The sequence below is a fragment of the Chenopodium quinoa genome, unplaced genomic scaffold (genome assembly GCF_001683475.1).
Source record: "Chenopodium quinoa cultivar QQ74 unplaced genomic scaffold, ASM168347v1, whole genome shotgun sequence".
Lineage (NCBI taxonomy): Eukaryota > Viridiplantae > Streptophyta > Magnoliopsida > Caryophyllales > Amaranthaceae > Chenopodium > Chenopodium quinoa.
The window spans coordinates 6,985,118-7,008,175 of NW_018742951.1; the positions used below are offsets into that span (position 1 = coordinate 6,985,118).

General features: G+C 34.0%; 1 protein-coding gene across 1 annotated transcript; it reads left to right on the forward strand.

Moving 5' to 3' along the window:
- Positions 1-8,726: 8,726 nt before the first annotated feature.
- LOC110728595 (probable beta-1,4-xylosyltransferase IRX10L) lies at positions 8,727-22,742 on the forward strand. The gene is made up of 8 exons (XM_021908233.1): positions 8,727-9,077; positions 10,480-10,626; positions 10,760-10,824; positions 11,739-11,808; positions 14,871-15,086; positions 22,068-22,211; positions 22,291-22,426; positions 22,513-22,742. Exons 1-8 carry the CDS (start codon positions 8,727-8,729, stop codon positions 22,740-22,742), a joined length of 1,359 nt encoding a protein of 452 aa, XP_021763925.1.
- Positions 22,743-23,058: the final 316 nt, after the last annotated feature.

Sequence of the window (23,058 nt, forward strand, 5' to 3'; positions counted from 1 at the left end):
TATTTCGTAATTCACCATATACCACACAAAATTTTCTAATACACCAAATACCACTGAGTTTAACATAAATGTCACAACATGCCATTTCCGTTAACTCAGTTAGTCATTAACGTTAATTATGCCGCGTGGCAGCTTGTAATTGGTTCTAATTAATATTATTTATTTAATTAATTAAATTTAGAAAAATTATTTTTAAAAATAAAATAAAAATTAAACACCACCAACACAAGCCACTGCCGCCCCCAGCCCAACCCCAACCCCCATCCCAGACTAGCTGGCCGGCGACCATCCCCCCCGCTGGCGACCATCCCACTCCTACTCCCCTTCCCCGAAAACCATCCCCCACCTGTAACCCCTCCCTGCCTGAAGCTTCCCCGATTCCCCAATTTTCGATATCCCCGCCGGCGACATTCTCGACCCCAACGCCGGCGACCATCTCAGTCCTACTCCCCTTCCTCGAAAACCATCCCCCACCTGTACTCCCCTTCTGGTTTTTCTTCCCCGAGTTTGTTGCTGCTCTTGAGAGCATAGACAACAATCCATGGCAGTAACCCCTATCCCGTCCCTTTCCGTCCATCCCCCACCTACGAACCCTTGAAATCGGCTGAAGTCCCCACCACTACACCCCTTATTCCCTCTCTATCACCCCAAACCCTTCGCTTGTGATTTTTCGATGCTGAAGAAATTGGTTGGGAAAGGAGGGGGCGAGGGTGGTCGGAAAAGGGAGGGGAAGAGGAACAGGGGCTGCCGGCGAAGGAATTTCGGGGTGGTGGCTGGGTTTTAGGCTAGGAGTGGGGAATTGGGCTAAGGTGGTGATTGGGGAATTTGGCTAAGGTGGTGGCCGGGTCGGGGTTGTCGCTGACGGGGGAGGGGGATGGTCGCCGGCCTGCCGGGAAGTGGACCAGGCACCAGCCAGCTGAGGGTGTGGGTCGGGGCTGGGTTGGGGACGTTGGTGGTGTATTATTTTTTTTCTTAAGTTAGTTAATATTAATAAGTGACAGCCATTAAGTGACAGCCACGTGGCACAATTAACCTTAATTACTAACGGCGTTAACGGCAGACTAACAACAGTTAACAAAAAAAGGCATTCTGTGTTAATATACATTAACTGAGTGATATTTGGTGTATTAGAAAATTTTGTGTGGTATATGGTGAATTTTGAAATAACTCAGTGGTATACGGTGAAAAAACCAATAAAAAAATTATCAAGTTAACTAATAAAACATAGGAAATAAATTCATAGGAAATCAAAGTTCCTATATTATCAACCAAACAAACTTAAGTTAATTTCAAGGAAATGGACAAGGGAAGTTACTTCCCATGATATATAATTTCCTATGGGAACTCATTTCCCATGTCAACCAAACAACACCTAAGTTGGCATAAGAAGACAGAAGATAGAAGAGGACAAAACAATATATGAGATCGAGAGCAGGTGTAGCGTCCTAGATATTGATGTGATAAATAGCAATAAGAAAGAATGAAAGATTATGAGAAGTGTAACCTAATTAGATTATACTTAGGGGTGTCCCTTATTAGGTTTAAAACCGAAATTCAATCAAATCCAAACAGAATTGTTACATTGGATTGGATCCTAACTTTAAATCGAATCGGGGTTAGATTGTTTTTTTTTTCCCTTAAAATTTGGATTATCGGATCGAATCATATTGACCTTGTTTGGATCCAAAAAAAACCAAAATATGAAACAGTGATATTACAAATAAAGATTGTTAATATTAATCATGTCAATGTATGTCTATAATTACATTGATATTAATCATGTAAAACTATGTTTTCAATACCACAACTATGTTTTCAAAAAATGAATTTTTAAATAAGGAAATTTTGATTTTTAACACCGCAAAAAAAGCACGAAAATGGTTTTAACACTACCAAAAAAAAATTATTTTAACACCGCCGAAAATTTATAAAATTTTATTTTACCACCACTTAATAAAATTTTATTTTACCACCGCTTAATAGTTTTTGTCCAAAAATACGTTAAGTGGGGTCCATTATGTCACGTGTCGCCATATTATTAGTTTTTTTAAAAAATTAAAAATTCAAAAAAAAAAACCAAAACCCTAAAACTAACCTAGCCACCCCACCCCTACCGCCGGCTGTGCACCGCCACCACGTACTACCCAACCATAACACCCTCGTTCCCAGCCCAACCACCGGAAACTCCTCCTCCTCCCTTTCTCTCTCCTCAAAACCGCAGCCCCTCCCTAACAACCACCAAAAATGGGCGGTCATTTTTCAAACCACCCAAAAACGACCAACAACAACCATTACTAACGATCAAAATCGACTAGTTCAAGGTTGAAATCAATCACTTCGACCCTAAACCGGCCGATTTTGACCGCTAGCGGCCTTTTTGGTGGCTTTTTTTTAGGAGGTATCTGTTTTGGTGGTTGTTAAGGAGGGCCTGCCAATTTTGGGGAGGGGGAAAGGGAGGGGGCGAAGTTTTCGATGGCTGGGGGCCTGGGGCTAGAACTAGGGTGTCACGGTGAGGTAGTGGCGGCGGCGCTCTCCCGGTGATGGGGCCAGCGGTGGGGGTGGGGTGGTTGGGTTAGTTTTAGGGTTTTTGTTTTTTTTTTGTTTTTAAATTTGGACCAATAATATGTTGGCACATGAGCATTGTGGGCCCCATTAACAGATTCCATCCAAGAATCTGTTAAGTGGTAGTAAAAGCCAATTTTTTAAAGTTTTGGTGGTGTTAAACTAAACTTTTTTTTTTGTAGTGTTAAAAATCAATTCGTGCTTTTTTGTGTTGTTGAAAATCCAAAATTCCTTTATATAATTGTATTTTTGCTTTTATAATCGCATTAGATGTGAAAATTTTCTAACATATTTTAATTTGGATTTTCGAATCGGATTCAAATTAAATAACCAAATTTTAATTTAGATTGGATCTGATTGAATTTGGTGAGGAATTCGTATCGAATTGGATTTGAAAATTTTAAAACCGAAATTATTTCGGATCAAATTGAATTTGGCTTAAATCCATACCAAAAACCGAATAGACACCCCTAATTATATTAGACGAGTTTGTGAGCCTCACAAATGCTCACTATTGTTATCTTTCATTATAGTATTCAATCAAGAATCCATCTTTCCTTAGAGATCCTATCTTTATTCAAATATTGCAATATGTTTGTGCCATCGAATTGCAAGGGAAGTGGTTGATTAAGGTATTAGAGCGGCACGGTCCTCCAATAGCAACACTACGTTTAGATGCTCTAGAAAAAAAAAGGTGATAGAGTTCTAAGGGAGGGTGATTGGAATGGTGGCTACAATAACGGTGGATATGGTCATAGTTGCCATAAAGGAGAGTGATGTTGGTGGTCGGGATTAGGGTAGGTGTTTGAGGGTAAGGGTGGGTATTTCAGGAATTCGGGTTGGGGTGGGTGGTTCTGGGTGGGTTTTCATGAATGGGTTGGTGGCGAAAGTGGGGCGGTTTTGGTGGTGGGTGCTGGCAATGGGAGTGGCTGGGGGTTTTTTTTGGTTGGGGTGTGGCTAGGGTGGTTTTCGTGAGATGGAGGCGATGGTGGGGTTGGTCACTTGGTTGGGTAGGTAGACTTTTTATTTATTTTTGAAATAAACCTGATCATGAATCATGATTAACTTTAACTAACTATTTAAGTAAATAAGGTTATAAGTGGGATAAAATTCTTAAATAGAGTCATTTTGTATAATACTTACTCCGTTTTTTTTTTTACTTGCAAAAGTTTGACTTTTACACTATTCATGTATCTCATTTTGACTAGTTTTGGTGATTTATAGGTTAAGAAAAATATAGTCATGTGAGATCTTGTTTTACTCGTCTCGATTTATACTTTCATAATATCAAAAGGGTCACTGTTGAGAATTTCTCTTTTAAAAAAGGGTAAAAATGGGATTTCAAAACAAAGGAAATATGTAGGGTGTTATTACACCTTCGACTGAAAGTTGTTTGTTAAACAAAGCTATTTGAATATCACCCTTGATTAATGACACTATTTAAGACATAAACTTATATTAAGACATAAACATAAACAAAGCTATTTCAATCCACAAATAGTGTCCTCTTGATCATTTAAAATTTTCTTCCCAAAATTATTTAAAGGAAATTTTGATAATTACTACCTTCAAAAGCATATTTTAAAAATAAGTACCTTCAAAAAAAATAAATTATTTTACAACAATTAAAAGACAAATTTTTTTTAAAAATTTTGCTACCAACTAATGGTTTTTGTCAAGGAAATTATTAGTGGGGCCTGTCATTCCACCTTTTAAAAAACTTTCCAATTTGTGTGCTCCAAATTGTCCAAATAAGGTTTTGGGGGATATTTTGGCCCTTATGATTCCATATTGAGCTCGAAATTGGCAAAAAAAAACAACAAAATTACCTCGTTTACGTATCAAAAAAATCTCAATTTACGTGTCATAATTATATAACCGAGAAAATTGCTCGATTAAGGTTTTGGGGGTCATTTTGATTCTGAAATTCCATATTAAGCTCGAAATAGGCATAAAAATAACAATAATGCCTCTTTTATATGCTAAGAAATGTTTCAATTTACGTGTATATATACTCCGCATAATCTAGTCTTACTTTATATGATAATGATTATCATACAATTGGTTGGTTTCCTTTTATCTGTTGCTTTAGTTTAAATTACTAGTTAAAGTCCTGTGCGACACACGGTTTTACTTAACCTAATTATGAAATACAAAGTTAATTTAACAATATTTTTTTTAAATTGAAACAAACACTTGAATTTCCTTTCAAAAAAAATTAATTTGAATTTTATATTATATTGATATCAAAAGTTACTGATCATTAAACATTTTTAAAAAAAAAACCTAAATTTAATGATTATAGGTTTTTATATAAGAATGAAATTTTATGATAATTATAACCTGTGTAATGCACTTATATACTCCATACGTCCCAATTTTGTTGGCATGTTTTGACCAGCACAATAATGTTTTATAGCATACTTTAATCGGCACAATGTTTTATACAAATTTAACTGACTTATTTTTTGTGACAATTAATAATCAAGATTTTTATTTTTATTTTATATTTATAGTTATTGAATTGTAGTATTATTGTAAATAAAACAACAAATATTATATATAATAAAAGCTAAAGTGTCAATCCTTGTTAGAGCAAAAATACGATGTAGAATGATACAGAGAACGGGAGTAATACATTATTCTAATATATTATCTTATACGTAGTATATGTTTGTTTATTATATATAGAAAAATACATATTATAAAATATATGAAAGATATGTTAAAATATTTTCATTGCATGCATATAGAATATACATCCTATATAGTTGCCAAATTAAAAGTTAAATATCATTATAGGATATATAAGTTAAATATTCATGAAGATTTGTTAAAAAAAAAAAAAAAAAAAAAAAAAAAGGGAAAGTAAAAGAGTGGCGGGAAAATTTTTAACTAGTGGATGACATGTGTCATCCTTAGTTTCGCCTTCAGTATATAGATATTGATTGATGGCTTCATCATATCTAGCCGCCTTTATTCTTAGCTCATTAAATACTAATCAATCAATAACTATATACTAAAGGCAAAATTAGGAATGACACTTGTCATTTCCTAGTTAAAAATTTTCCCGCCTTTTTTTTTCTTTCCTTTTGTTTTTGCCATATTTTTATGACATCTATTTTATAACATATAATAATAGTTATTTCCGTTTTGACAACATATTGAATTCAATTATACTTAATTAATTTATTTTTTTTACATATCTATATACTTATATACTAAAGTAATCCCCGTAATTATCCTCTAAGTACACGTGTCATCACCTCATAAAAAAATTTACCGCCAAAAAAATTTGTTACTTTTTTTTTTTAGTTATTGAAACAAGTTTGTTACTATGTCTTAGGGAGCAGTTTTGGCCTTATATTTAGGAAATGATACCCAACAATAACAATTTAGATTAAATAAAAAAATATGGTGGTATAGAAAAAGAAATGCTGCGTAATATTATAATTAAAATACTACTTAGGATAACAAAAAGTGGATTTTTTTTTTTGTTATCAACAAGAATAACATGAATAGTGAGTACTGATTACTTTTTAATTAAGAACAAGCATATGCTTTCTTATTACGAATACTAAAATATTATTACTCCTTCCATCTCACATTAATTTAACTATAAATTTAGACATTGCGACTAATCTTATGGTATATCACAATGTTTATTATACCTTTTTTTTTAATTTTTTTTAACTTCTAATGATTTCGTTTTGTACAATTTTTAATAAACGAATAATGAAAAACTATTGTAAACCGTGCATAACACGGGTTTTGAACTAGTATTCTATATATTAGGAAACTTTTAGTTACAAAAATACTAACATAGATTAAAAATAAGGTATTGGATATATTATTATCCAAGATTATTATAATACTATCAATATCAGTTTTTTTTTTCTCCAACTTTTATCATTTGACAATACAATTTGTTTTAATTAAAAAAAGAAAAATCATTTTGGTAGCATACTTTGTATAAATCTTGAAATTATACATACCGTTTATAAGAACAAAATCATTTTGTTATAGTATACTTCGTACATAACATATATTGGAAAATTAAATCTAATTACTCTAAACATTTATGTAATTATTTAAAAAATAAAAACCCCTACTACTTACTAAAAATATATTTAAAAAGTTGATTGCGAAATTAATAATCATCAATAACTATATACTAAAGGCAAAACCAGGATCGACACTTGTCATTTCTTGGTTAAAAATTTTCCCGCCTTTTTTTTCTTTCTTTTTTTTTTGGTTTTTGCCATATTTCAATGACATCTATTTTATGACATACAATAATAGTTATTTCCATTTTGACAACATGTTAAATTCCATTATACTCAATTAATTTTTTTTACCTATATTCTATATATTAGGAAACTTTTAGTTACAAAAATACTAATATAGATTAAAATTAAGGTCTTGGAATATATTATTTTCCAAGATTATTATAATATTATCAATATCAATTTTTTTCCTCCAACTTTTATCATTTGACAATAAAATTTATTTTAATTAAAAAAGAAAATTCATTTTGGTAGCATACTTTGTATAAATCTTAAAATTAAACATAACGTTTATAAGAACGAAATCATTTTGTTATAGTATACTTTGTACATAACATATATTGGAGAATTAAATCTAATTACTCTAAACATTTATGTGATTATTTAAAAAATAAAAACCCCTATTACTTACTAAAAATAATTTTAAAAAGTTGATTGCGAAATACTAATTATCCTAAAGTAAAATAAACTCAACTAAATTTTCATATTATGCCGGTCAAAGTGTGTCAACAATTTAAGTACAAATGTATATGAGTTCGTATATGGGTACTAACCTAAGCTAATATTTTAATTTTCTTATATAAACCCTTATAGCTTCTAAATTTCTATTACTATATTTATTTTTTTTATACAATCCATTTCAATAACCTTTACTTATTTGGTATTGGTATAAACTAAAATTCAAGTTATTTTGTTACAAGTAATTTTTTTGGATAAATTATTGTTGAATTAACACCATTATTTATTATTTATTTGTTGTAAAATTTAATTATGACCGTGCATGACACAGGACTTAACCTAGTAATTAAATATTGTTTAAAAGTAATGATGTAAATGTGTAACTCATACATCGCGTGCATTTATAGACTAGTCTCCAAATTATAAGTTCAAATGAACTAGATACAACAACTAAAGTATAAAGAAATTTTTGAAGTACTACAAGCCATAATAATAACATTCATACTAACGTACCACATATTAATTAAACACGTTGTCGTGTCGAATTAAGATTAGTAATTAAGTTCAATCTTAACCCCACCCAGTTAACAAATGGGTTGTAACATGTCAATCCAATTATTAAAACAGGTTGAAAACCTTAACCTAAACTTGCTAATTTCATATCGAATCCAAGTCGAGGTGGTAGATCATGTCAACTTTTGCCCCCTCTAAACATATGGAGTATTATTTTACAAAGCTCATAACCCCCCTCCGTATTTAATTAATTGCTCCACTTTCCTTTTGCAGCTGTATTTCAATAATAGCTCAATTTCCTATTTTTACTATTTTTCTCCCCCATCAGTGGTCCCCTCATATCATATTTTAATATTTTGTCTCGTCCCCGCTTATACTCAATTTTGATTTTTCAAAAAAAAAAAAAAATCTTCAACCTATGCCACTTCTATCATAAATGTATGCTTTTATACTAGTTCTCCTAAAACTCCATGTCCAAAGTATTACTTGGGGTAAGGGAATCTTACCCTCCCCTTTACTCCCAAGTACCTGGTCCGTAAATACTGATTAAAAAAACCGTGAGAATTGAGGTATGATCAAGGTTCTCCTTATCAATTAAAAAAATAATTAGATTCTCCTTACCGATTAAAAAAAATAATTAATAAAATACAGAGGGAATATCTATATTAAATTTCACTCGTTGCTTGAGTACAAATCGCGAAATCGGATACAAATCACTATCAAGTACCAATTCATGTCGGGTTATCGAATCGGGTCATATACAGTATTACCTTTCACAGCTCTCTACGGAGTATTTAGAATTGGAATGATTACTGCTTGAGCGTGATCTAATGAAACACACTCTCACTTGGGTGTGGTAACCAACTTTCACAGTGAAATCCCCCTAAAAAACAAGATTTCAATGAGATGGGAAGCTTAACAAGCAGCAAATCAAGGCCATTCCACCATCAACCAACACCCTCCTGCACTCGCACCCACCAGATTGGTGCCCTAGCCCTTGTTGCAACCACCTTCTTCCTCACTCGTCTCTTTGATCAATCTTTCACCCCTGACCTCCAATCCCCTGCTTCGCTTTCTTCCTTCAGCTTCAATCCTAGCCGTCCATTCTCTTGGCCTGAAGTAGGATATGGGTCCCACCTTAATCTCAAGATCTATGTCTATGATGAGAATGAGATTCATGGATTGAAGCTTTTGATGTACGGCCGTGATGGTAGCATTTCTCCTGATGCGTGTGTTAAAGGCCAATGGGGCACTCAGGTTATTATTCCCTTATTTTATTTTTATTTTTATTGTTATTAAAATTTATTGTTTAATTTATGTTGTTGCAAATGTATTATTGGAATTGATGATTAGAACTCTTGCTGTTGAAAATGGTGGGTAATTGTTGGTTTTGTAATTGGGTATAAATAGCGGTAATGGGAATGAATTTAAGTGTAATGTGACAAGAATTGTGACATCGAACTAATGCAATCTCACCCCGAAACTTGTGTTATGCTATCGGAAATGTTCATTGTCACTCAATACTAAACCCCAAGTGGTAATGGACGGTAATGAAAGTTTTGCAAATAAAAAAGATTAATTGGGGGTGAAATTATATTGTAATTGGAATGAATATTGATGCTAATGTATGCTCATCAGCACTATTTATTACCACTTACCAAACGGGAATTGTGTCGTGATGAAGATCATTTGAGTTGTATTAGTTTTTGGAGAAGTGTAGACTGTGGAACTAAGTTAAAAATTAATCAATGTAGAATAATATGTTGGAAAAGTATTTTCCTTGTAGAATTTTGCATAGTTTATTGCCATTTTGGGTAATTTATTGCCTTGATTCAAACAGGATGTTGAGTAAAAAGTTGTGATTAATTTAGAATGTAAGGTTGGAAAATCTGTAGTTCTATTACTCTTTGAATTGGCATGAACCAAAAAAAACCTAGAAAAGCTCCTTTTTGCCTTGAAAAATGGTGATTATTATATGCCAGAAACTATAAACCACTGGAAACTACAGACGATGTTGTGTATCGTCACCAATGCAGAGATTAGGATAAAAAGTCTGTTTGATTTAAGTCATGTAAGGCTTGCACTAGCTAATGATGCGTTCCTGACTACATGATAATGTTAAAGATGTATCAAATACATCTGTCATCTGTAGTTTCAAGGATTCAATTAAGGGTTTAGTTTTTTCGTACAAGGATGTTCATGTAATTTAGATGAAATTTCGAGTATTTGAGTGTTGCATTCTATTTGAGTATCATTTGTAAGACACTTGTACAAGATGATGGATGAAGAGTCAGACTAAAGTAGCTTGTTAATGGTTTTTTTTTTTTTTTTTTTTTTTTTTTAAAAAAAAAAAATTATTACACACACACACACACACATGTATATATATATATATATATATATATATATATATATATATATATATATATATATATATATATATATATATATTCTAAAGTTTAATGTACAAAGGTCAACACTTCTATCATCTCTCTTTATACAAAAACTGTTGTCTGCTGCCCCATACATGCTCTATATATTGGCCACTGTCCAAACCTGTTCTAGTTAAAGAGTTTCCCTTTCATATCCTGTTATAAATTTGGTTTGTTATTTTCCATTATGTGATTCTGCTTGTCATTAATTTTGCATTAAAATGTAGGTCAAAATACATAAGTTGTTTTTGAAGTCTAAGTTCCGCACTTTGAATAAAGAGGAGGCAGATCTTTTTTTTGTTCCAGCTTATGCAAAATGTGTTCGGATGATGGGAGGTCTAAATGACAAGGAGATTAACAATACATATGTCAAGGCAAGAACCTTTTTTCCTCCACTCTTCACAGTGACGCTTTCATTTTCTAATCTGTATGTAAATACTGTTTTCTTCTCCTTTTTGAAAATTATTCCTGATTGTGTTTTCATTGAAGTTTGCAATTTGCTTTTAGGTACTAAGTGAGATGCCATACTTCAGGCTCTCTGGTGGCCGTAACCACATATTTGTCTTCCCAAGGTATGCTGTTGTTAGTTAAAGGAATTTATGGATTGAAAGGTTGTTTTGTAATGAAGAATGAAAGATGATTCTACTTAGCTATTTAGTTATTAATACGTATTCATGTGTACTCAAGTGTGTTTAGTTGCTGTTAGAAACATTATCTCATAGAACCCATTTATCAATCTGATGTTCTTTAATTGAGTTGACTTGCATTACATTGACTCTTCAATGTCATGAGCATTTTTATTCAGACTCTCTGCACTCTCTTTCCTAAGACCTAGCTGTTTTTTTTTTTCTTTTTTTCTTTTTTTTTTTTTTTCTTCAGGCTTATGTTGATGTTCCTTTTAGAGTCCAATTAGAAACATTGTCATCTTCTAGAAACCATGCTACAAGGTAGCCCTGGTAGGTACATTGTCAAAAATCTAAAAAATGTGTGACTGGGTAATATGCAGGACTGCAGGAGGCTAGTGACCTTGATTTTTACCTGAAGCTTCTGCTTCTCTTTGGCTTTGTAGAATTGTAATTTGCTCCATGAATAGCTAGACCCTTCCCTATGAGTGTAAAAATATCTACAGATAGTAGCGTATTATTATGGCACTTTTTGCTTTGTTGGTTCGTCTATCTGCGTTGCTGTCTGAATAAGCTAATGCCATTGCTTAACCTGGATCTGCATCCAAACAGGGTGTCCTAGATATTATTTTTGATATAGAAAAATATCATGTCTATATGGTGTTACTAGATGATGTGCAATTTTCACGAAGTTATTTGTATAACTCTTTGTGCTGGTGCTTTATCTGTGTTGTCATGTTGCTTAATAGTACTATTTTATACTTTTGTTTGATGGCATATGTGATGTATTCATGTTGTGCTAGTAGAACGTGTCCTCTAATGCTAGTTTTACATTGTTTGTTTTATACCTTTCCCATGTGCAGTGGTGCTGGTGCTCATTTGTTCAAGTCATGGGCTATATATTTGAATCGCTCAATCATTCTTACCCCTGAGGTATCTTCATAAGTTTAGCCTGAAATTGATGTCTCATAATTTTGGTTCTGAAACTTATGTTGTGAATTAGAGTCTGGTTTCAAACTAATAAGTAAATCAAAGGCTGCTTTTTCTTATTTCAAAAATCTATAGAAGACTTGTTTTCTTTTCATCTTGTCAGCTTTCCTTAAAGCACATATAACGGCGAGGAAAAAAAAAGTGTAAATTGTTTTAAACAAAAATATGCCTCTTTCCTTTTTGCCCACCTTACCCTAGGCAGGAACCTACTTTCCAGAGGCATCGGAGGAATGATCTTAATGTTAAGTTTGATGTTGAACTGTTTGTTATTTTCCGTAATTGAATTACAGTCTTAAGTTTTAAAACTTAAAGTCAGATTCATCTTAAATCCCAAAGAAGATATGAATCATATGATAACCGAACCACTCATGCATCCAGATCAAAGTGCAAGGGAACCAAAATCCATTATGACCCCAGTTTTTAAAATCAAGACTTATCACAACTAGGAAAAACATACAGATCCTTTGATTTGGAGACATTGAGTAAGAATGCCAAAGCTAGATACATTAGTAGTTTATGATTCATTTACCTTTCAATGCAACAATACTTGTTATAAACAGTGTCCTTGCTGCAAAATCATGCTTATAGCGGTATCTGAAACCTCTCATTAAAGCAAATCAAATCAAATAAGATCTGCAGAGGAAATAAATAGCTCCGTCTCTATACCCTTAAAGTCCAGCAATGAATACATAGATATGCTATGCACACATAGTGGCTATTTCTACTTCGTCATGTTCCTCATTCATACGGACTTTATCCAAAACCATATAATCGTGTACCGTGGTTAAGTAAGGTATCAAGATGATGAAGTGAGTTAGTCGCACTGCAACTGGATCTAGCGATTCTTACAAAGAAGATTCTTGAACAACTTCGAGTACCTCCTTTTCTTCCTAGACCTCTGGAGTCCACAACACAAATATACATAAGCTATGAATGCATAGTGGCTATGTCTAGTCCATCATTTACTGATCACCAAGATTTTTGTCTAATTTTAGCCCAGAACTCTTACTCCTTTTCTGCCAGGGCCCAGGCAACTTGCATATGGTCTACCAATGCCAACATTTTATCACAGAGAACCATACTGATTCACAGCAAAATCGTATAAAAAACTAACCTCTATAAGAAGCTTATCAAACTGTTCCTCTATTGCCATTCTTTATTCATAGTCCTTGTACCCTTTTTCCCTGAACTTTCAGTGGCTGCTGCAAGCAGCCAAGCAATGATATTTTGTTCCCATTTGCTGGGATTCATCAATCGTTCAGAATCTTCTGATGCAGAGTAAAGCTGTTAAGAGGACAATCTATATTGCTTGCTTGACTAGCTCACATTTTTTTATCTTGCCTTTCTTTAATACATAGCATTACTACTTACTAGCCTAATAACCTGAACTAGTGGATGGTTTGTCTTTATTGAATTATTAAGGGGGTGTTTGGTTGGAGTTTGGAATGGATTGGGATGGAGTTAGAATCATTATAATGTTTGGTTGGGTTTTTTTAAAAGTGGAATCTCCTACCTGTGGTTTTCCAATTGCACCCCAATCCACTAGAACTCTGTGATAGATAATGAAAGCAGACAACCACACAATGCATACTTGCAAGGGAATTGTTTAATTTGCTTGATCAAACTTGATTTCCCGATATGAATAGAAAGTGTATAATGACATTGTTGATGATGTGCATATATTCCTAATACTCTGGAATAATATGACTCCTAACCTAAATCAAACTCAAATAACAATAGTTCTAATGTAGTTTTAGTGTTAGGCTCACATATTATCTAAAGATGTGTGGAAAAATCTAGACCAAAATAAATTTTAATTCTAAAGAGAAGAGCTGGTACTCAGCCTATTATTTAAGGGTGAATATAAGAACAATGAACATCATGTAAGGATATCCTGAGCAACCCTTCATCTACTGATCTACTCACTTTGGAACAATCCTTTCAGTGGTCTAACCAAATCCTGAGCAAAATAGGCATAGAATTACACTTATGCTAGTTGAACAAAGCTGAATGCTTGAAGCTTGCAGTAGGAGATAAACAAGCAATGTTATGCATTCCCATGCAAGGAACATACTCAGCAAGCTCCATTTAGCAACCTCTGCATCTTAGATTCTTTCCTCCTTTTACTTCACAACACATAGTGCCACCCAAAAACAGTTGCAAATCAAGCAAAATGGCGCTAGATAGCTGCTGCAAACAAAAGAGTTCCCACAAATCAGAAATCAAAAGCAACCCAAAATGAAGTCTAGATGAGCCATGAAGCTGCTCTTTGAACTATATAAAACTTTTGCAAGAAGCTTAATACAAATAAGGTTCTTGACTATGTTACGATTCTTCATTTTGTGTTCTGTACCCGTTTTTCCGTGTTGGACACTCGACACTTCAACATGGGTATAGAATCCTTACCGACACTTCAATGCACACCTAGACACTTCAACTATCTTAAACCCCATAATTGTAGAAGAAAATGTTTAAATAGAAGCAAGGAAAAGAAGAATATTTATGATATGTGCCCACAACAGTTTAACAAGAATTGCCAGTCAATGCCTAAAATATGTGTATACTTTTGTTCCAAATTAGTTGACACGTGTCTTTTACCACGTAATATATAAATATCTCTAATTATCAATAAAAAAAACTATAAAAAGTTGATATTTTGAAAATACACATTGAGAGGAATCTAACATCCCACGACTATTTTTTCTCTCTATAAATCACAAAAGCTTGTCAAAATAGAGATTGTGAGTAGAGTCAAATGTCTAAACGTGTCAACTAATATGAAATGAGGGAAGTATGTATTTGGACTTAAAGCTCATGTGAACAACCTTCTAAAAACAAAGATGTTCCATTTATGCCGTGTCCCTGCGTCCGTGTCCAAATTATGGACAATGTCCCTGTGTCTTAATTACATGCCATACATGCCGTGTCTTAGTAACATAGGTTCTCGATTTGCAACTGCACCATGTTATGTAAACATATTTTTTTTATTTATAATGGCTATCCAGGGTGATCGTACTGATAAACGAGATACAAGTGCCTTTAACACATGGAAGGATTTAATCATCCCTGGGAATGTTGATGATGGGATGACTAATGGAGCTTCTATAGTCCAGCCTTTGCCACTGTCAAAACGAAAGTTCTTGGCAAACTTCTTAGGTAGGGCACAAGGGAAGGTTGGCCGTCTTCAATTAATTGAGCTTGCAAAGAAATTTCCTGATAAGGTATGTCTGTTTCTGCAGTTTGTGTTTATTTCTTATGATGTGCTGTTTGTTTGGTACTTTATTTTTCTTGATAACCTTGGTGAAATCTAATACTTCCTATGCTCTTTGATTATTGTAACAATTGAGTTTCCATACTACTCACTCACTAGTCACTACTCTTTTACCTTACATTGTAATTTTTACATAAACGATAGTCATGTAAAGTAACTATACGTATTAAATTATACTTACAAAAGATCATAATTTTAAAATAATTTTACTTGTAGATAATTAAATTTATTAATGATTAAAGTTGTGTATTGGGATGCGTGAAACTCAATTGTTTCGATAATTGTGTAATGGGATGTAGTATTATCAGAATATGTGTATCTTGAAAAAGCTGTTGGCTTGCCTGTCTATAAAGTAGAAGTTACTGTTACATGATTAGAGTGATCTATGCAGAAGCATACTTTTATTGATATAAAGTCCCTTAGCTATTGAAAGATGGACATTGCATGATCTGCCCTTTTTTCTATTTTCTAAATGAATTTTCTATTACGAGCCTTCTTTTCTCCCTTGGCTTTAGCATTACTTGAAATTGCTTTTAAGGTTTCAATGTTACTTGGTATTGCTTTAACTTTCTATCTGTGAAAGATGCTTTTGTGAACTTCTTTTCTAGGGTTGTGCCTAATACTTTCAATGTTGGGGATAATAGTAAACAAGGGAAATTACAAAGAAATATGGAAATGAAAACAGAGAAATTTATCCGAGTCGTGAACGGAATCACTTTCCCAAAAGTGTAATTTTGACCCTAATATTACAACCGGGTTTCACGAAAATTTCACTTAGGAGATAAAACGGAACAATTACAATTTGTTGTAGTCAAATTGTAATCACAATGATTCAAGTGGTTTGTATTTGTGATGATGAAAATATTGGGAACTTGCAATACGTTGTTAGAGAATGGAAACCAGAAAACTGACTTTTTCTATTGCTTTTTTCTCTCGGACAACTTTAATCATCATATATATGTATATATATATTAGAGCAACCAAACTTCCAAAAGGCATGATGCATGAAACATCAACCGTCAAACAGCAACCGTCATTCAATTTTTTTTTATTTTTTTATTTTTAATTATAATTGTATACATAATACTCAAAAGCAAATAATATAACCGATCAAGAAATCAACAGTCACTTTAACTTCTTGCTTTTAGATTAAAACCTTTGACCTAATTTATACAATGTATAAATTGTATTACTTGCTCTAATACTTAATAAACCCAAAATGCTACACCATTACCTAAGCAAACTAAGAGTATTAACATGAAAATAGTCTTAATACTCTAAATAATTCTACAATCCTCCCCCATTTAGAGTATTATACAAGACTCATTGCAAAAACCTCATCATCACAAAACAACTAGTGTACTCAGACTTGAACTCCCACTTAGTGTAGTACACATTCCAAGAATCCGTATCCATTTGGTGTTGCTAAACAATTGAACCAAATTCGACACTTATTGGAGACCTGAAGATACTACACACACAAAGTCTATTACTTGAATACATTTTATACTTGACACTTTAAGCCATGAGTCCATATCTATTCATAAGTACATCAAAGCTATGCCCAAATTAGCTTCTTGAAGCGCCTACACCTCGTACTTACATAGGTAGACTTCCAAAGACCATGCTCTTGTGACAAAGCATTATATTAGGAAATCTATTAAGCAAAGCAACCTCTTATACATCACAGAGAATCCGGAACTTACCTAGGATGAAAAAACAAGTTCCCAATTATCAAACAAGGAAATTGATCTCGTTGAACTTGAGACCCAACGTCTTATTGGGCGTCAAGTTGAGATTCCTTCATTTGTAATTATTTAGGGCTCCAATCCTAAACGATTGCCATCCTTTTATTTACATCTCTAGCCAACGCCTTAGTGAAGCAATCGGCGAGATTAACATTTGTTCGAACATAATCAATAGTAATGACACTATCCTTGATAAGTCCTTGTATGAAGCTATGACGAACTCCAATGTGCCTTGACTTACCATTGTAAACTTGGCTATATGCCTTAGCCAAAGTTGCATTGTTATCACAATGTATCATGTGATATCGGTTTTGGCAATAAGGGTATCTCATGCATTAAATCCTTCAACCATTCAGCTTCTTTACCAGCTGAATGCAATGCAATGAACTCCGATGTCATTGTGGAGTCCGCAATGCAAGTTTGTTTCTTGGAAGCCCATGAAATGACACCTCCTCCGTATAGGAATACCCATCCACTTGTGGATGAATGATCTTTATTAGAGATCCAACTTGCATCCGAGTATCCTTCTACAACCGAAGGAAACCCGCTATAACACAAACCATAATTTATGGTTTTCATCAAGTACTTCAACAGACGGCGAATTGCTTGCGAATGTTGCATACTAGGATTACTAGTATATCTACTCAATTGACCTACCGCAAATGCAATATCCGGTCTTGTACTTGTCATGGCATACATCAAACATCCTATAACTCTAGCATACTCCAATTATGAAATTGCATTACCTTCATTAGGCAATAATTTAATGCTAGGATCCATAGGAGTTGAATAAAGAGATGTTGAATGGTCCTCAACATTAAACTTTTTGAGCACCTTCTCAATATAATGAGATTGTGTCAAAATCAACTTGCCTTGTTCCCTCTTTATTCTTATTCCCAAGATGACATCCGCTTCTCCCATATCTTTCATGGAAAATTTTGAGCTAAGGAAAGCCTTTGTCAACTCAACTTGTGACAAACTAGTTCCAAAGATCAACATGTCATCTACATATAGACAAATTATGACACCTTCACCGTTGTCATCAAATTTGCTATATATACACTTGTCTGAATTGTTCAATTTAAATCCATTAGACAACACAACCTCATCAAATTTTTGATGCCATTGCTTGGGTGCTTGCTTAAGCCCATACAAAGATTTAATCAACTTGCAAACTTTATGCTCTTGGCCTTCCACAACAAACCCTTCCGGTTGTCGCATGTAAACCTCTTCTTCCAAATCTCCATTCAAGAATGCGGTCTTGACATCCATTTGATGGATCACAAGATTTTTAATTGCCGCAAGAGCCATTAAAAACCTTATAGTTGAGATTCTTGCAACCGGTGCATATGTATCAAAATAATCGATACCCGGCTTTTGTGTATAGCCTTGTGCAACCAACCGTGCCTTCAATTTCTTTTTGAAGATCCATTTGCACCCAATAGGTTTACATTTAGGAGGTAAAGTAGCTAATACCCAAGTGTTGTTTCCCATGATGGAGTCTATCTCATCATTAATTGCCTCCTTCCAAAATGGAGCATCATGAGACCTCATAGCCTCACTATATGTCATAGGATCATCTTCTACATTAAAAATGTATGGAAACTTAGTTGAAATCGATTGCCTTGATCCTTCAACTAAATACACATGAAAATCCGGACCAAAGGATTTTTCTTTCCTTGCCCTCTTACTCCTCGTAGGTTGTGATGACGTAGATGGCTCATCTAAGTGAGCTTGGTCATCTACTTCTTGATCAAAATTAATTTGATCAAAATTTTGAGCTTCCGTACTTGGAGTGACATCTTTTTGTCTAGGAATTGATGAATATCTATTTTCATCAAACAATGCATCCCTAGACTCAATGGTGGTATGAACCGACCAATAATCATTTTCTTCTATCACATAGAACCTATAGGATTTGCTATGTTCCGCATATCCTATAAAAATGCATTCCACTCCTCTTTCACCTAACTTTTTACGTTTAGGTTCCGGCACTTTTACTATTGCTCTACAACCCCAAACTTTGAGATAACCCAAGTTTGGTTTCCTTTTGTGCCATAGCTCATATGAGGTTACCTCATTCCCTTTCATAGGAACTCGATTTAAAATGTAATAAGCCGTTAAATCGGCTTCCCCCCAAAATCCATCACTTAAACCCGAATAGGACATGGAATTAACCATTTCTTGCAATGTCCTATTCTTCCTTTTCGCTACACCATTTTGTTGTGGTGTATATGCCGCGGTTGTTTCATGTATTAATCCTATTGATTGGAAATAACTTGGATTATAGTACTCTCCACCTTTATCAGTTCTTAGCCTTTTTATTTTACCGTTTAGTTTGCAATCCTACTTCATTCTTGTAGATTTTAAACTTGTCAAAGGGCTTCATCTTTAGAGAATAATAAATAAACATAACAAAACCTTGAATAGTCATCAATAAATGTTACCACATATTTCTTATTCCCTAAAGAAGGAATGCTATGAAAATCACATAAGTCACTATGCACTAAATCAAGCAATGCATTGTTCTTTTCAACAACATTAGGAAAAGGGTTCCTTGTGATTTTTGTCAACATGCATGTTCTACACTTCTCTACACTTGGATCAAAAGCTGGAATTAAAGCATGCTTAGACATAAATTGCAATTTTTTATAATTAACATGACCAAGTCTCAAATGCCATAGAGAAGAGCAATCATTAACAACATACACATTATTTTTCAAAGTATTACAAATACTAAGTTTAAACATTCCATCACACAAGTAGCCAAGTCCTACAAACAAACCACCTTTAGATAATACAAACTTGTCTGATTCAAACACTAATTTAAAACCTAAACGATTCAGGATAGCACCGGAGACAAGATTTCTCCTAAGCTCGGGAGCATACAACACATCCCTTAAAATAAGAGATTTTCCAGAACTAAATATTAGCTCAATTTGTCCCTTGCCTAGCACCTTAGCGGTAGAGTCATTGCCCATGTAGAGTATCTCTCCACCATCAACCTCCGTAAAGGTCTTGAACAATGATTTGTCCTTGCAAACATGCCTCGATGCTCCTGAATCGATGTACCACGAACAATCAACCTGCACACAATTGATTTCAGAAATCACACACATAATCCATAAAAGAATTAAGTGAAACTTGTGTACAAGAATTACCTTGTTTCTCATGGGATTGGCTTGGCTCGCCTTTCCCATCTTGAGCTTGCTTCTTGCTCACTTTTTTCTTCCATATGGTACAATCTTTCTTAAAGTGACCGGGTTTACCGCAACACCAACAAGTTCGTGATTTTTGACCATCACTATCCGCTTTGGGCTTCTTGCCCTTGTTTGTGTTTGAATTACTTCCCCTCTTCTTATTATTAGTCTTACCATCACCCACCATATTTATAGTAGATGAACTAGGATTACCATCCTTTTGACCATCTTGGATTCGGATTCCCTCTTCAATCCGAATGTGGGCTCCTAAATCCTCAAGACTAATAGATTCCTTCTTATGTTTTAGGTCATTCGTAAAAGTCTTCCAAGAGTTCGGTAGTTTGTCAATGATAGAAGAGACAATAAAAGTCTCATCTAAATTAATGTTGTGTTGTCTAAAGCTACCCAAAATACTTTGAATTTCATGGTATTGTTCCATAATTGATCTATCATCAACAATTCTAAAACTATTAACTTGCTAACAAGAAACTTTTTACTTGAAGCATCTTCGGCCATATACTTGGCCTCTAGATCATCCCAAAGTATTTTAGCAGATTCACTAAATTGATAAACATCAAACAAGACATTAGACATACCGTTAAGTATATGACCACAACATATGTAATCATCATTTTCCCATTTGTTCTTCTTACGAGCGGCATCCAACGTCTCATTTTCCTCCTCCACCGGCTTCGGAGTTGAAAGAACGTAAGCCACACCAAGGGAAGTCAACAAGAAATGCATCTTCTTTTGCCATCTCCTAAAGTCCACACCTTCAAATTTCTCCAATTTCTGAAAATTGGTCATCATTTCCTTCACCGAAAACATCTTTGTAAAGAAAATTACACTTTTGGATTGTTGGGGATAATAGTAAACAAGGGAAATTACAAAGAAATATGGAAATGAAAACAGAGAAATTTATCCGAGTCGTGAACGGAATCACTTTCCCAAAAGTGTAATTTCGACCCTAATACTACAACCGGGTTTCACGAAAATTTCACTTAGGAGATAAAACGGAACAATTACAATTTGTTGTAGCCAAATTGTAATCACAATGATTCAAGTGGTTTGTATTTGTGATGATGAAAATATTGGGAACTTGCAATATGTTGTTAGAGAATGGAAACCAGAAAACTGACTTTCTATTGCTTTTTTCTCTCGGACAACTTTAATCATCATATATATGTATATATATATTAGAGCAACCAAACTTCCAAAAGGCATGATGCATGAAACATCAACCGTCAAACATTGAATGCAACCGTCATTCAATTATTATTATTATTATTATTTTTTTTTTTAATTATAATTGTATACATAATACTCAAAAGCAAATAATATAACCGATCAAGAAATCAACGGTCACTTTAATTTCTTGCTTTTAGATTAAAACCTTTGACCCAATTTATACAATGTATAAATTGTATTACTTGCTCTAATACTTAATAAACCCAAAATGCTACACCATTACCTAAGCAAATTAAGAGTATTAACATGAAAATAGTCTTAATACTCTAAATAATTCTACATTCAATTGGGATATGAGAGCAGTGATGTATGAATTTAGATTAAGATCCAAAGCTTTCTGCTTGGCTGATTTATAACATTTGATCTTTATCTACACTAGCATTTGAATGTTGTATTTGCTTCATTCAATTGAAAGATGGATTTGTTAAGACGAATGATACAAGTCAGTCCTATGGTAGCTATTTAAATGTTCAAGCATTTTTCTGATCCCTACATGTGGTTCAGCAAGTTTTCTGTGATCAAAGATGGCCTTTTGATATGCACTAATCACTTATTATTCATTGACCATAGGAGTGACATTATTAATTGTGATCTGTACTTGCCTGACATTTAATTCGCTTTAGTACATTAAAATGATGATGGAACTTCATTGTTCAATTTTTACTCGTATATATTTATTTGTGTAGGGTTCTGATATATTATAGCTACAAATTTATGTATATTGATTATATGCAGTTGGAATCTCCAGAGTTGAAGCTGAGTGGCCCTAACAAACTAGGAAGGAAAGAGTACTTTGAACATCTCCGCAATGCAAAATTCTGCCTAGCTCCCCGCGGAGAATCCTCATGGACCCTTCGCTTCTACGAGTCTTTTTTTGTGGTTTCTCTCTGCCCCTCTCTCCCTCCTCTTTTTATGCTCCCACATTATGGAAACAACCTTGAATGATTCTGTTGAACAGGAGTGTGTGCCGGTGGTGCTGTCTGATCAAGTAGAGTTACCTTTCCAGAATGTCGTGGACTACACCCAAATATCAATCAAATGGCCATCAACTCAAATAGGCCCTCAACTCCTGGAATATTTGGAATCAATTCCAGGTTAGAATTTGTTAATCTGTTTAATCTTCCACTTGAGGTTTCCTTTACTGCAACAGCCTTTGAACATTGGAATCATACTGATGCAGAAAAGGAGATTGAGAATATGATCTCCCGTGGTAGACAGGTGAGGTGTTTATGGGCTTATGCTCCAGATTCACAGCCATGCTCTGCTATTAATGGTATTCTTTGGGAACTTCAACGAAAGGTCAGACATTTTCACCAGTCAGCCGAAACATTCTGGTTGCACAACAGAACCATTGTAAATAGAGATTTTATACCATTTTCCCATTGGAAACCGCCCATGCTTTTGCCTTAACTTTACTGATTAGTGGAAAATTATAGGGCTCCATACTACTTTTTATGGAATGAAAAGGATGCTGCTACGGTGCTACGTATGTAATCTGATGTAACTTGTAGAATATGTAATGAAGGTAATATTGGTTAACATCTGAGAAGTGCTTGAAGTTTTGATGTGCAGGCTGCAGAGGTGTGAGAATTTACCATGCCTTAGGTTATACAGTTATAGGGAAAAATCTGTTCAACATGCTGCTGAGTATAGATTCCGATGTAAGTTTTAAAGGGTCACTTATTTTGACTATAAATGTGGGATAGTATTCTTGAATCTTGAGAAG

Bases quoted from the DNA above. Each gene is read 5' to 3' on its own strand.
- LOC110728595 (XM_021908233.1), top strand. From the start codon at position 8,727: ATGGGAAGCTTAACAAGCAGCAAATCAAGGCCATTCCACCATCAACCA. The intron at 10,825-11,738 runs GTATGCTGTTGT...TCCCATGTGCAG, and splicing joins CACATATTTGTCTTCCCAAG to TGGTGCTGGTGCTCATTTGT. The intron at 15,087-22,067 runs GTATGTCTGTTT...GATTATATGCAG, and splicing joins CAAAGAAATTTCCTGATAAG to TTGGAATCTCCAGAGTTGAA.